The sequence below is a fragment of the Charadrius vociferus genome, unplaced genomic scaffold (assembly GCF_000708025.1).
Source record: "Charadrius vociferus isolate BGI_N301 unplaced genomic scaffold, ASM70802v2 scaffold225, whole genome shotgun sequence".
Lineage (NCBI taxonomy): Eukaryota > Metazoa > Chordata > Aves > Charadriiformes > Charadriidae > Charadrius > Charadrius vociferus.
Window position 1 is genome coordinate 391,824 of NW_009648638.1, and position 12,643 is coordinate 404,466.

At 49.0% G+C, this 12,643-nt stretch overlaps 1 protein-coding gene across 2 annotated transcripts in view; it reads right to left on the reverse strand.

Moving 5' to 3' along the window:
- Positions 1-12,643, reverse strand: part of NDRG3 (NDRG family member 3) — a 33,634-nt gene that overhangs the window by 5,395 nt on the left and 15,596 nt on the right. For both annotated transcript variants that reach the window (XM_009886324.1, XM_009886323.1), the window contains 8 exons: positions 7,183-7,288; positions 6,365-6,485; positions 5,777-5,839; positions 5,390-5,450; positions 3,666-3,752; positions 3,065-3,121; positions 1,754-1,857; positions 1,288-1,353 (listed from right to left, as the gene is read on the reverse strand). In XM_009886324.1, coding sequence (XP_009884626.1) covers positions 1,288-1,353; positions 1,754-1,857; positions 3,065-3,121; positions 3,666-3,752; positions 5,390-5,450; positions 5,777-5,839; positions 6,365-6,485; positions 7,183-7,288 — 665 coding nt within the window. The remainder of the gene's footprint in view (positions 1-1,287; positions 1,354-1,753; positions 1,858-3,064; positions 3,122-3,665; positions 3,753-5,389; positions 5,451-5,776; positions 5,840-6,364; positions 6,486-7,182; positions 7,289-12,643) is intronic.

Consider the following 12,643-nt stretch of genomic DNA (forward strand, 5'->3'; position numbering starts at 1 on the left):
CACCACACCGTGGCGTTTTCTTGCACCAAAACATCCTCCAGGGCTTGCACACACACCCATAATGCACACCAACTGCCGCTACTGCCGCACACGTGTTAAAAGATGTGCCTAGGGTTGGGATAAACACCATCCCAGGCTGCAAGAGGGAGCGTGCTCTCGGAAATGAACGTCTGTTAGGAACTCAGGAATAACCACATCCAACAGAGATTAATGCTTCTGAGGCTGGTTACGGCTCAGCCCTGTATTTTGGTTTGGATTTTAGAAAGAAACACAAAAGATGTTGGGGTATATACTGAAAAATGTCACAATATCAAAGCCTCTGTTGGCAAACCTGTGCCTTCATATCCATTTTTATATGTATCAAAATTCTAGAAGAAAAATTAACATTCGACATGTAAAACATACACAGGAGGTCACTGACCAGGTGGCTGTGAATTTACACTATTCATTTACAGATCAAGGCCCCACTTTTGTGTGTTGACTAGACGACAAAAATTAGAGAGGCTGAGAGCCACAGACCTCAGACCCAGTGGAGTACCACCTCTAAGGAGGCAGAGAACCTATATGCAGGTCCACTGGCACGGAGATCCACACTTCCACAAGAAATATTTTAAGGGTCTGCAGACCCTCGTGAGACACTTGAATGGACAGACAATGCTCTGTGGCTTACAGCTGTCTGCAAGACAAAGACAGAGAGCAGTACAATTGCCTTTGCTTGGAGACCAAGCAAGGAAATCCACCTCTTTTAGGTTAGCCAAGATCTAGAGCGTTTGGTTGTGGGTGCCTAAAACAGTCCTGGGACTGGCAGGAGCATAAGTCCATGCAGTTCCAAGAAGCCAAGAGCAGTGCCTAAGCAGCAGTCTCTAGTCCAGCCCAGGCATCCTGCCTCAGCACTGCGATGTGCAGTCTTCATGTGCTCTACACGTTGGAATCAATTTGGCCATTTTGCTTTCTTGCTTGGAATCTGAAAAATTATTTATCCTTCCCCTGTGCTGATTATCACTCTTTATGTCACTTCTCAGCCAGCTTCTCAGGTGGGTCCACTTACTCCTCTGCCTTCTGGAGAATCTCAATGTGTTCTTAATGAGAGGGCTTCCAGACATGTCTCTGCTGACAGCCTGGGACCTGCTGGGACCAGCCTGCTGACTGCACCCACAGCCTGGGACTGTCTGAACGGTCTTCCCAGCACGTGGGCTTGTGGGGTTCTTGCTGAGAAGCAGCAGCAGCTTTTCTGCTGAAGGGACTGCACAGTAAGTGACTGAGACAGGCTGACTCACAACAACTTACTTGAGTGTTTTTGCAGTATTCTCATTGATGCCAAGAACTGGTCTCTCAATTTCCAGGTCTCTACGACTGCAAGACAAAACAGAACAATTCCCCATCAAGTCAGTAGAGGAAACTGGTTATTGTGGGAGCATACAAAATCCAACCAGGAGTGCTGGCTCCAGCACCCAGGGAACAGGTTATCACTCTCTGTGGCATGCCATGAGCAGGAGCTCCAGCGGTCACCGCCAGAAAACAGGATCCATGCTCTCATGGCAAGCTTGCCGTGTGCCTGGAAAGAGGATGTACCGAGGTGTGAAAGGGACATCCAGGCATGAGGGCTGAGCTTGGCTCAGGGTAACGGCTGAAGACTAGACTTAGGACAAAGGTGCATATGACACAATACCCAATGGAACAAAATATATCACAGCAAATCTACTGAGCAGGGAAGCTATGGGAGCAATCTAGCAGGCAAAAAGGTATCCTGTACCTGTTGTATGAGGTGAGGAACAGCTGAAGGTTATCTTGGTTAATGTCCTGTGCAATATGAAGCCTGTATGTTTGGATCAAATCCAGATTTGCCTGCAGTTCCTCCTGTAAAAAAGCAGAAGAATTGAAAGACAGGGAACATCCTCTTTTTCACAAGTAAAGAAATGATACTCGTAAAAATACTGAAGCATTAAGCTGCCACCATACATGTCATTCCCCTGTGAACAATAACACAGAGGGCAGAGACTCCAGACCGCATTAGTACCTAGGCTACACGAAGTGTTTCTATACCATGACTGCTAGGTGCTATACTTTGGTGATGCGACTATGCTTTTACAAATGGCAGCGCACATGCTGCTGCAGGAGTACAAAGGTATCTTCAGATGGGGCAAGTTAGCTCCCAAGACTCAGTAATGCTTATACAGATAGAAATCACTCTGCTTTAGGAAGGTCTTCTGCTTATGCTTAATGTTAAAGAATCAAAGCTTTATAGATAAGCCCTAAGACTGGGACCAAAGGAAAATTTAATCCCAACACCCAGTTCTAAGAAGAAACTGCATTCCAGTGACAGCCAGAAAGAGACAGAGAAGGGAATGCAAGGAAGCACTACATATAAAGAAGGGTCCTGAAAGTGGGGAGAGAACAGCATGTGCTCTAAGCAGGAGGAAGCTACACGACTCATTCCAGTGCTGATGTGTGTTGTTCCAGGAGGGCTTCAGGTCAGGGGCTGATCTGCTGCATGTCATATACAGTGCGCATGAGGCACAGACCCTTTCAGCTGCCCAGTAAGCTTGCTGGTTGTGAGCCAGCAAATCCCAAACAGAAGGCATTGCTGTATTCAAAGTTTTCAGGAGGGGCTGGTTTCCTTCTGCTGAAACTGAAGGGGAAGACGCAGAGAAGAATGCAGCAGTTCAACATTTGGCACACACAATATCCCACTGTCAACCCCCAGCTGATCTGTGCTCTACCCAGAGCCCAAATGCTTCCATGCTGGCTACAGAGAACCAGCGGCCACTTGTTTCTGCAGACAGTTGCCTGGGCACCACACAGACAGGAGGACTTCTAGCACTAATGTGTGGGACACTACTTCCTTAACATGTCTGGAGGCAGTCAGGGCAAGCGTGAGGGTGTACATGCTCTCTGCAGTGTGCAAAGCCCTGATGCAAGCTTGACACACAGAGAAGATAGTACCATCTGTGGCAACCCTTATTTGATGGACCAGAGCTATTTCAGAGCAGGTACGTACTACATACAGAAGTTATAGATGCAAGTACAGTTGCATGGGCAACATTAACACCTGCTGGGTACTTACATGGCCAAAATGATGTGCCAAGACAATATCCACTATGTTGGTTGTCCAGCCTGAAAACTGAATAGCAATCGTGAATGAGGAGGGAGAATAACGGGAAAATACAGTTTCATTACAAATTTCAAAGCAGCTCCTCAGAGTAAAGAAAACAAAAAAGAAACTATTCAAGTGATATAAGAAACAAATGCCTGAAGCTTGGGATGGGCATGCAAGGCTTCAAAGCAGCCCGTGCACACACAACACACAGCTCTCCCGGAACTGCAAGTGGCCAGAATAACAGAATAATTAAAAGATCCATTCAACCTCAGCCAAATGAAGCCTGCGAGCATGAGTACTAAATCAGAGGAAAGCTGGGTGCTCAACAGCCACTTATATCCAAGCAGTTTACCAGGATTTCTCATTCACTTATGATCACACCCACCCCTGCTCCTTTGGTGGAGGCCGTACTACACCCAGACTGAAAACGCAGCAGGGGCAGAAATGAGATTGTACAGTTTTTGCCATAAACCGACAAATTCCTGTACTCCGTCCTTTTTCTTCTTACTCTACACATTGTTCATTAAGCACTGAGGACAGAAGATGTGCAGGGGAAGGAGAATCTCACCTTGGATGCTGCCCAGTCAATCCAGCCCTTTGCACATGGGTCAACATTAATAAGAACGAGTGCCTCCACCAGGTCAGGGTGGCTGAGCTGTGGGGAGAGAGCACAGGCACAACTCAGAAGGACAATTCAGCCCATGAATGGCAGGCGCAGCAGCTGGAAAGCTCCTTGCAAAAGGAAGACAGAGTAAAATGAAGACAATTGGGGAGCTCCTTCTGTGCTGGGCAGCCAGTGGCCTTTTCAGAGCCTGGCCCAAAGCTGGCTCCCAGGCAGACCTTACTCGATTCAGTTGTCGGCACTGAGAGACTGACCGCTCACACAGCACCTGCAGCCTGAGGAGGCCTCAGCAGTGTCTCCTGGTGACCCATCCATCTGGTGCAGCTGCAGGTCCTGTGAGCAGTGACTGTCTCTGCTCCAATCTGGCACCTCCGGCAAGGACCTGGACAAACTCCTGTGCCCATAGAGCACCTCCTTCCATTCCTCAAGGAGGAGGCAGTCTCCCGGTGGAGATGTGGCAAAATGGCAAGATTTGGCAAATGGCACAGGAGTTGCCTGTGGCTGAGGCCCCGCAAGCACCTGCAGCCTGAGCAGAGGCCTGGGGAGCTGCAGCTGCACAGACACCCTGCTCACCTGAGGGCACCCCCGCCGCCCCCCAGCCCGCAGACACCCCTGCCCCTGCTCCAGCCCGGCACCCCCAGCACCCTGCAGTTTACTCTGGGGGGTGTGTGGGCAGCATGGGTACAAAATACTTTGAGAACTGCTTGCAAACACAAACTCAGCAACCAAACAGAACCAGAGAACTTTGAGCTCCAGGCTCACTCCAAGGCTGAAATTTGATGGCAGCTCTTCTGCTCCACTGCACAGATTGGCACTGCCTGAGCAGAAGGAAAAAAGTCAAAAAAAACTTCGCTGAGCTGAGGACAAAAGCTTATTTGCGTGACCTTCTCTTTGACAAGACTGAAAACTACACAAGATAACAAAAGGCAAGGAACAGAGCAAACACCAGTGTCGCACACTGCCCCAGGCTCATCCCTGACTGGAGGAAATGGGAAGCAGAGAATTGTTTGTAGGAGGGGCAGCTCCACGGTGTAGAAGCAATAACAGCAATAGCAATCACCGGCAACTCTCTGCACTCAACAACTTGAATCAAACTTTACTGAGAATGTTGGACTTCTGTATTTTTTTTTTAAACACTATTTCTGAAAGACTCAGGCAAATTCCTGGACTGCTTAACTATGTCCACTGATTTCACATGCTTGCGAACACTCCACTACAGAGAAATGTAGAAGTAAGTACCAAGATAAAGCTAGCACTCTCTTGTCAAAGGGTGGAGTGCAAAATCTATCTCCTTTCAGTGAAAAAGCACCTTCCTCATCAGCACTGGTTCACAGCACATCGCCAAATCAACTGTTTGGTGTCATAAACACTGGAAACAGCATACAGTAATGCAGCCAGTCTTTGTGAAGACACAAGACTGGATATTCCTAGCAGCCAGGATGGGCTCCGCTGACTCAAAGACATCACATTGCAGTCTTTCCATGTCTGGCATAGCTTCAGAGTAACCTTGGCTGCTCCAATTTAACCATCTGGATGCGAAGTAGCTCTCACATGGCTCCCTGCAGGCCTGCTGTAATTACTGCTACTTTGCCTGTGCCCCACAAATGGTCTGTTTGATCAGTGGAAGATCACAGCTTATCTAAGTCACAAAGAAATGAAGATATACTTACTGCACACCTGCTGAGGACATAAGCGCCAGCTCCCAGTCCAATCCCAATGAAGCTCTTCAGGCTGAAATATAAGCATTTCACAATCAGCAAGGCTAACTTAAGCTCATACCTGAAGCACCCCGAGAGGCGAAGTCTTTCCCCTCTCTGCATCCAGCTGTTCATTTATGGTTCATTTTCAAAATGATCCAGCAATGATGCAGCAGCCATAAACTGTCTCATGTGGCAGACAATGTTCCCAACATAAGAACCAGACAGGGTTACACAGGTTAGCAGACGCTCAGGCCTCTTGGGACAACTCAGTGAGCATATCAGAAGTTGCAGAGATAGAGACAGGTGCTGGAATGGCTGTGTCCAGCTGGCTCACCCCCCTTCCTTTCAGAGACTTACTTCAGGTGTGTTAGAACAGCAGGCAGCATTTCAGCCAGTTCATCCATACTGGGATACTGGTAGCTGAAAACCAAGAGAGACTGAAATCAAAGCACCTCCAAATACAGCTTGAAGTAGTCACCTTCCAGTTCTACCCAAGGTAGGAGAGACAAGGAACATCTGACAGGGATGTATGCAGGCAATTATTTTGCAGCGATACTGTATACTCCAGCCAACTGCAGGGATCCCACCCTCAGAGCAAGACTAACACAGAGCTGTGGGTTTTTGAGCAGTCAGACTTCTGTGGGAGGATGGACAGACAGAGCAAGGAACGCCAGCTAGACTGCAGTGTGCTGGGTTCATGCTCAAGTCAGCGAGCTGGTACCAGCACTCACCACTAGTGAGGGCTTTACCCATGCCTCAGTAATAGGCAAGTTCCCCGAATGCCCCTTGGGAAGCCTCCTCATCTTCCCATTTCCTCTGTTCCCGTTAGCTGCCTCCTACTACACTCAGCCGGGCAGTCACAGTTGCCTAAACTGGGTGCTACCTCAGTCCATACTGCAGTCCACACCACATCTGGAACAACAAAGGTCTCTGCAGAGCTCTTACCCAGATGGGAATGGGGGGGCTCCTTCCTGCTGGCCTGGTGCATCCACATGGCACACAGCAAAATGCTGAGTGATCTCTTGCATGTCCTCAAAGTTAAAGAATGCATTAAAACAGGATTTGTCTAAAACAACAACAACAAAAGAAATGAGACATTTCCTGAAGTTACATTGCAATCCACCTCCAAACACCACGGCACACACCTGCACGAGCCCACCCCGCTGCTGAGTCTGCGGGGCGGTGGGTGCTGGGTGCTGCATGCTGCTGTGCCCCCCAACTGCAGCGCAGCAGTGAGTCCCAGCAAAGTAGGTGCCACGACTGGAGGGCACACAGATGACACCCAAAGTGCATCCCCAGGAAAACAGGGCCTTGCAGCACTTGGGGACTCCCGGTACACACTGAGGAGCACCTGTGCGAACATAACAGTAGGTGTTGGGTGGGAAGACATGCAGAAAGAGCAACTGAGCCCACGAGAAATATTACACTACTTCTCAAGCCTTGCAGAAGGGACTTGCTCACCTGCCTTCCCATCCAGGGAACGGATGCCTTGTGGCAGTTCTATTGCACAGCTCAACAAGTCAGCTAGAGCACTGCAGTGTGGTAGGTGGCCCTATTTCCACCTTTCCACCTTGGCCCTATCTTTCAAGGGCTGCTGGAACAGACAGGGGCGTGCGCCATGCTCTCTCCTGCAGACCTTTATCTTTTTACCCTGGAATGACCTGTCTCATCTCAGCTCCAGGCCAGTCCCACTGGTCCCCACACTCAAAAGCAAATAGCACAAACAACCACTTTTTCAGGGTCCTGGGAATGCAAGGGCTTACGGTTGAGGCCAATGTCATGGTATGTGAGGATGACAGGTCTGTTCCCCTTGGGTGTGCCCCGCATGGTGACATGGACCACTCCAAAAGCTGTCTCAATGTCATGTTCCTGCAGAGAGAGAAGAAGGCGCCTCAGTGTTACATGTGCTGTCTGCACTACAGGGAACCCTAACAGAAGGCCAGCAGCAAGGGCCTCATCCACACTTCAACATTGCTCTCCTACCCAAAGCTCAGTACAGCTCTTGCAATCTGCAACCCTGGCAAGTCTCTCCCTCTCTCTCCAACCACTGCCAAAAGCAGGTAGCTTTTCTACAGATGTGTGAAGGGTTTGGGGCTGTGTCTTCCTGTGACCAAGATCTCATTTCAATGGCCTTTAGTGGCATTGCTGTGCCATAGCAGAAGCTGGGTGTCATGAGTCCATCTGTCTCTAGGGGTTCGTGGCAGCACGAATGCAGCTTCCCTCCCACAGCCAGGCCCTTGCTCCCCAGCCGGCATCCCTCTCCTTCCAACCCATCAGTCGCTTTTCAGTGTGCCTCCGAACCACATCCCTGGGAACGTCCTGTCCGCGAGGGGACATAGTAGTGTCTGAGAGGCTGGCAGCAGCCCCAGCCCCTGGGGACCATGTACCAGAGCCTTCTGGCAGATGGCTGGGACAGTAAAGAGACCCAAGCTCTGCAGATCCAACCACTACCTGTCTGGGAGGTTGTACCCATCCACAGGGGAGTGGGTGGCAGTTTTCCTTTCAACAGCATTTAAAAATGAAAGACACAGATCAACATGTCCCTGTTCTCCCAGGCAGCCCCACCTTGTCCATTTGGCCAATAGCCCACTGGATCTGGACCACACTGCTGCATTAATGTTCGCTGACCTGTCACCCCAGGGAAGGCTCAGCACTGTGCCTTAACCAAACACTTTTTTTCCTGCTACCAGGTTTGGCAACGTGGCAGTAAAACACCCTTAGGCTCCCACAGCAACTGGCACAGATACAGGAGGTTATGCTGGTTTCCAGCTGGGTATCAGTGGAGCAGTTTCTCGACCTGTCTCATGATTATTTGCCAGCAAAACTACGTGCCTTTTCCCAAGCAAAACATCGAGGGCTTTTTGCAGGGCACCTTGCATAAGATAGCCAGAGGACCATGAGGCCTCTGGGTAGCTCTCCAATACTTGTCCAGTGCAGAAACAGAAGCCACAACCTCATGATGAGGAACACAGAATTACTCATGAAGTTGTCTGGGTTTAACTAAAATAGCTGCAAACATATTGAGACAAACACTGATCTGGGATAAGTTTGGAAAATCTGCAGAGATGGCAGCAAGGCTGGGTACACAACAGCAGCTGTAAGTACTTTCTCTCATCCACAGAAAGCAAAGGAGAGATGTGCTGACTTACAGACACTGTAAAAAGCATCAATTATTTTCTTGATATTAAAAAAATATCTGCCTAGGGAATAGCCTTGTAGTTCAGCATGAAGACAGGACATTACAACCTCAAAAATATTTTTTACTAGTTTACACAAAGTATGGGATTTTTTTTTTAAAAAGTAATTTCCAGTGACCTGAATGCGATTAGACCGAACACAGGAGAGGTGAGAGTACCTGGCTTGCAGCACATCAGTGCCCTCCTTTCTGGGCACTCCCAAGGGCTGGCTGTGGGCCACGCTGATTTAGCTCTTGCAGTGGATGATCCTCTTCCCCCCAGCTGTATGCTTCTTTTCAGGGGCCCCAAAGCCTCTTCCCGTCCCCCAGGAGCAAGATGCCCACAGCCAAATTGTCCGAGGTAGCTTGAAGCCTTCTCCAGCTTGGCTTTGAACGATACAAGACAGCTGCCTGCCCTGGCCCTCACAAAGGGGTTGCGTTTTATTTGCACGCAGCTGATGCGTTGTGCACATTGAGAAGCTGCAGCACCTGCACAGCACCAGTGAGCTGCCTGCAGGAGAGCTAGGGAATACGGCAGGTGAGGTTATCCAGGCCGATACCCACGGGGCTCCCTTTCCCTTGGGAGGGGAGCGCGGGCCAAGGTGTCCTGTGCAGGTAGGGAATGACTAGTCCGTGTGTGCCAAGCCAGTCTGCGTCCATGCAGCAGGAGTGCCGCCCTCGCAGTGAGGGCGCACCAGGAAGCCCCGGGCGCAGCCTCCATCCCCTGAGCCTCTGCAAAACCACCCGGCTCTGCCCCTGGCCTATCTTCTGGGCGCTCTGGGCTGCTCTGCTGAGCCAGGCAACAGCCTGTGTTGTCCTCCAGTGTGACACGTTGCACAGCCACAGCAGTGGCCCTCATTTCAGTGTTCTCCAATTCTGCCGGTGTTAACAAGTCCTTTAACAAAAGTGGCAACTTTTGGATGAGGCCAAGGGTGGCGACTGGCAGTGCACGTGGCTGAAATGGCGAAGCACAGGAAACTCATGGTAGAGCCCAGTGAGTGCCAAAGCAGCCAGAGCATGCAACCGCTGGCTGCACTTCCCCACGCACCTGACCAAGGAGCTGACTGCCATTAAACGCCGGTCTCTCTGCCAGCTCTGGCAGTTGTTGGCTTCTTCCATAAGCAGCTTTAACTCACTGACCTGGCAGGAAACTATCCAGCTGCTTTTGATTTTTTTTTAATCTTACTTTGTTAGACTTCTGCCAGGTCAGTCAGTTAAGAAGATCACAGAGAAGTCTGGCAAATCCTGGTTCTGGCTCAGAGCCTGAGGGGAGCGCATGGGGTAGCAGAAGAAACAACCCTGCCCTGAGCAGGAGGCTGGTTAAACTGACTCACGTCCCATGACACTGCACCTCCCGAGGACTAGGGAGGGTTTTATAAGCAGCAGCAAAAAGTCCACTATGAAACACAAGCACAAAACCCAAGCTGAGCCAACAGTGAGAAAAGTGCAAAAATCAACAGAAGAGCTGATGATATTAAAAAAAGTCAGCAATACAGTGTCTTTTCTGGAATTATAGTCAAACTTACTGCTACGGTCACACGTGCTTCCACTAGGCAGAATACCGGACGAGGTACTAGAAACAGAAACACACACCTCTCTTCAGAGCTTTTGTTCAAGAACCTCAATGTGCTTCATATTGAAACACCCTGCATTTTTGTGTTCCAAAGTTGAGCTTGGGTCTTTGCTCTCCAGGAGGGAAGGAAAAGAGTTTCCTTAAGGTAAAAATCAATCCTTGCTCTCCCACTTACTTTGACTTTGCAGACTGTGTAAACTGTGATTTGGGGAAGTGAGATAGTTTGTCAAGAAGAGCTTTTTCATGTCTGCACTGGGCACTAGCCCAATCTGAAGAGTACTCACCTCGCTGCTCCTTCAATCACACTAGTGATTCAAATACAGGGAACATCCACTGAAGATGGGAGCAACTTGAAAAATCCCATCTTTAACAAATCTCAGCAAGCAGCACTTTAAAAAATTTAAGATGCTAAATCTGCAAACTGCTTATCCTGCCCGGTACAGTGACAAAGCCTTAGTCTGGGAGTGCTTAAGGTTATTTCTTTTTTCTCTTGCTAGTTCCCAGGCAAGGTGGAAATACTCCCCCTGGAAGCAGTTTCCCTCCTCTATTTAAAACCTTTTACTTTTTAAAGGCTTCTTCCAAGCTCTCCAAAGCAAGCAGCAGAAACTACATTCGAGATAAGGGTTTCTACATTCACTTTTTTAGGTACACATTCCAACATCCGTGCTGATCTCCTTTTCAAGATTACCTGGAGAGATAAGACTGAGTTTTACCCCTAGCTTCTCTACAGGTAATTCCATGTCCATTTTTTCCAGTGAACTTTATTTTCTCTGAAACTTTGCCATTTAGCTTTAGGGCTTTTATCTTGACCTATGATTGCAAAGGACAAAAACTTTTTCAGACGTCACACAATTACAGCACACGTGACTTCCCTGTCACCTGCATTTCTCCAAAACAGTGCTTTCCCACACATCAAAGCCAAAGGACAGCATGAGGCAGATGCTTAATACAGAGCTTAGGTATCAGGCTTAAGATGGCAACAGTCTCTATGCTTATCCAACTGCTACCTCGAATCAGACAAAAACCCCCTTATTATTTCATTACCGCTTTATTACTTTTCCAACCATGGAGCAGAATAACCCAGTTACAATGGGTAGCAGAGTACTCAGTGAGAGAAGAGCAGCTTCACAGGCTGCACCCTCTGCCCTTGCCAAACATGCTTTCCTCACGTCCTTCTTGTAGATACGCCTTCCCCACCAGCCACTCAGCGAGAGGTACTGCCTGCGTCACACTGTCTCCATAACCGCTGCCCACCGACAATCCCACATCTTCTCTCCTGGGATTTGCCCACTGCTCATGTAGAAATGCAGTGTTGAAAAATTCAGGCCAACTCTGACACGCTGAAGCAGCACAGCTTGAACGGGGTTCAAGGATCGTTACCCTGCAGCTGTCTGACTGCAGCATAGTGCAGGCAAGCAGTGATAGGAGAATGCAGGTGGAAAAGATGCGGCCAGGAGACAGCCAGATTTTAACAAATGTGCAGTCTGCAAAATAAGGGAGATGTATGCGAGAGAAGATGATGATCTGCAGTTGGGTTTTGAAAAGCTTGATAAAATTTAATTTTCACTTAGGGACTGGAAACTTTATCAGAGGTTTCTCTGAAGAGATTTTATCTTCTGCCCTTATTCGTACAGTAGGTAAAAAATAAACAGCAGCTGCAGCCAACCTGCCGTAAATAGGAACACAACAGCAGAGGCAGCCTTGCTGTTGGCAGCCTGCTGTTGCTGGCCGTAGGCGCAAAGCTTGTGACGCACGCATGCCGAACAGCAGCATGCTGCTGGGGAGACAGGGCAGGGACGCGCATCCTGTGCAGGCAGCTACTATTGATCAACTCAAATAAGCTGGGAACCATTGCTTCAAAACCCAGCAGTTCCCTCAGGGCATGGATGAGATAAGCAAGGATGGAGGAGGATCAGGAGGTATGGAGGGAGACCAGCTGTAGCTGGTCAGACCAACGGCCCAGGTACCCTCCTAGCCTGACTTCAAGAGCATGAGCTTGTGGAAAAATAAAATAGAGCAAGCATGTAGCAATACTTCCTCAAACACTTGCATCTTGTAACAGTTTCCCTTAATTTTCCCAAGCTCCAACTATCGGTAGGTCAAAAGAGACTTCCTGAACTAGAGGGGTGGTCTTCATTTTGACTTTCTCTTCTGAGAACGGGGGAGTCACCCCCTGCTACTTGTGCCTTTGGCATCTGCCTCACCCTGTGACCAGAAAAGCCAAAGCTTAACAATGTGCAGGGTGAAGAACCACTTTGTTTCCTGTCTTGTATCTGCTGGTTTTGCATGAGATCCCCCAGTCCTTGGTTGGAAGATAGAGAACGACTGATCCCATTTCCACAATCCACAGCAGTGACAACCTAACAGCTTGTTGTGATTCCCCTTCAAGTGCCCCTTTCTGGGCTGACGTACTCTGGACTATCTGGCCAGTCCTGGTACCGCAGCTTTCTTCCAACCACACTGTTGTTCTCCAAAA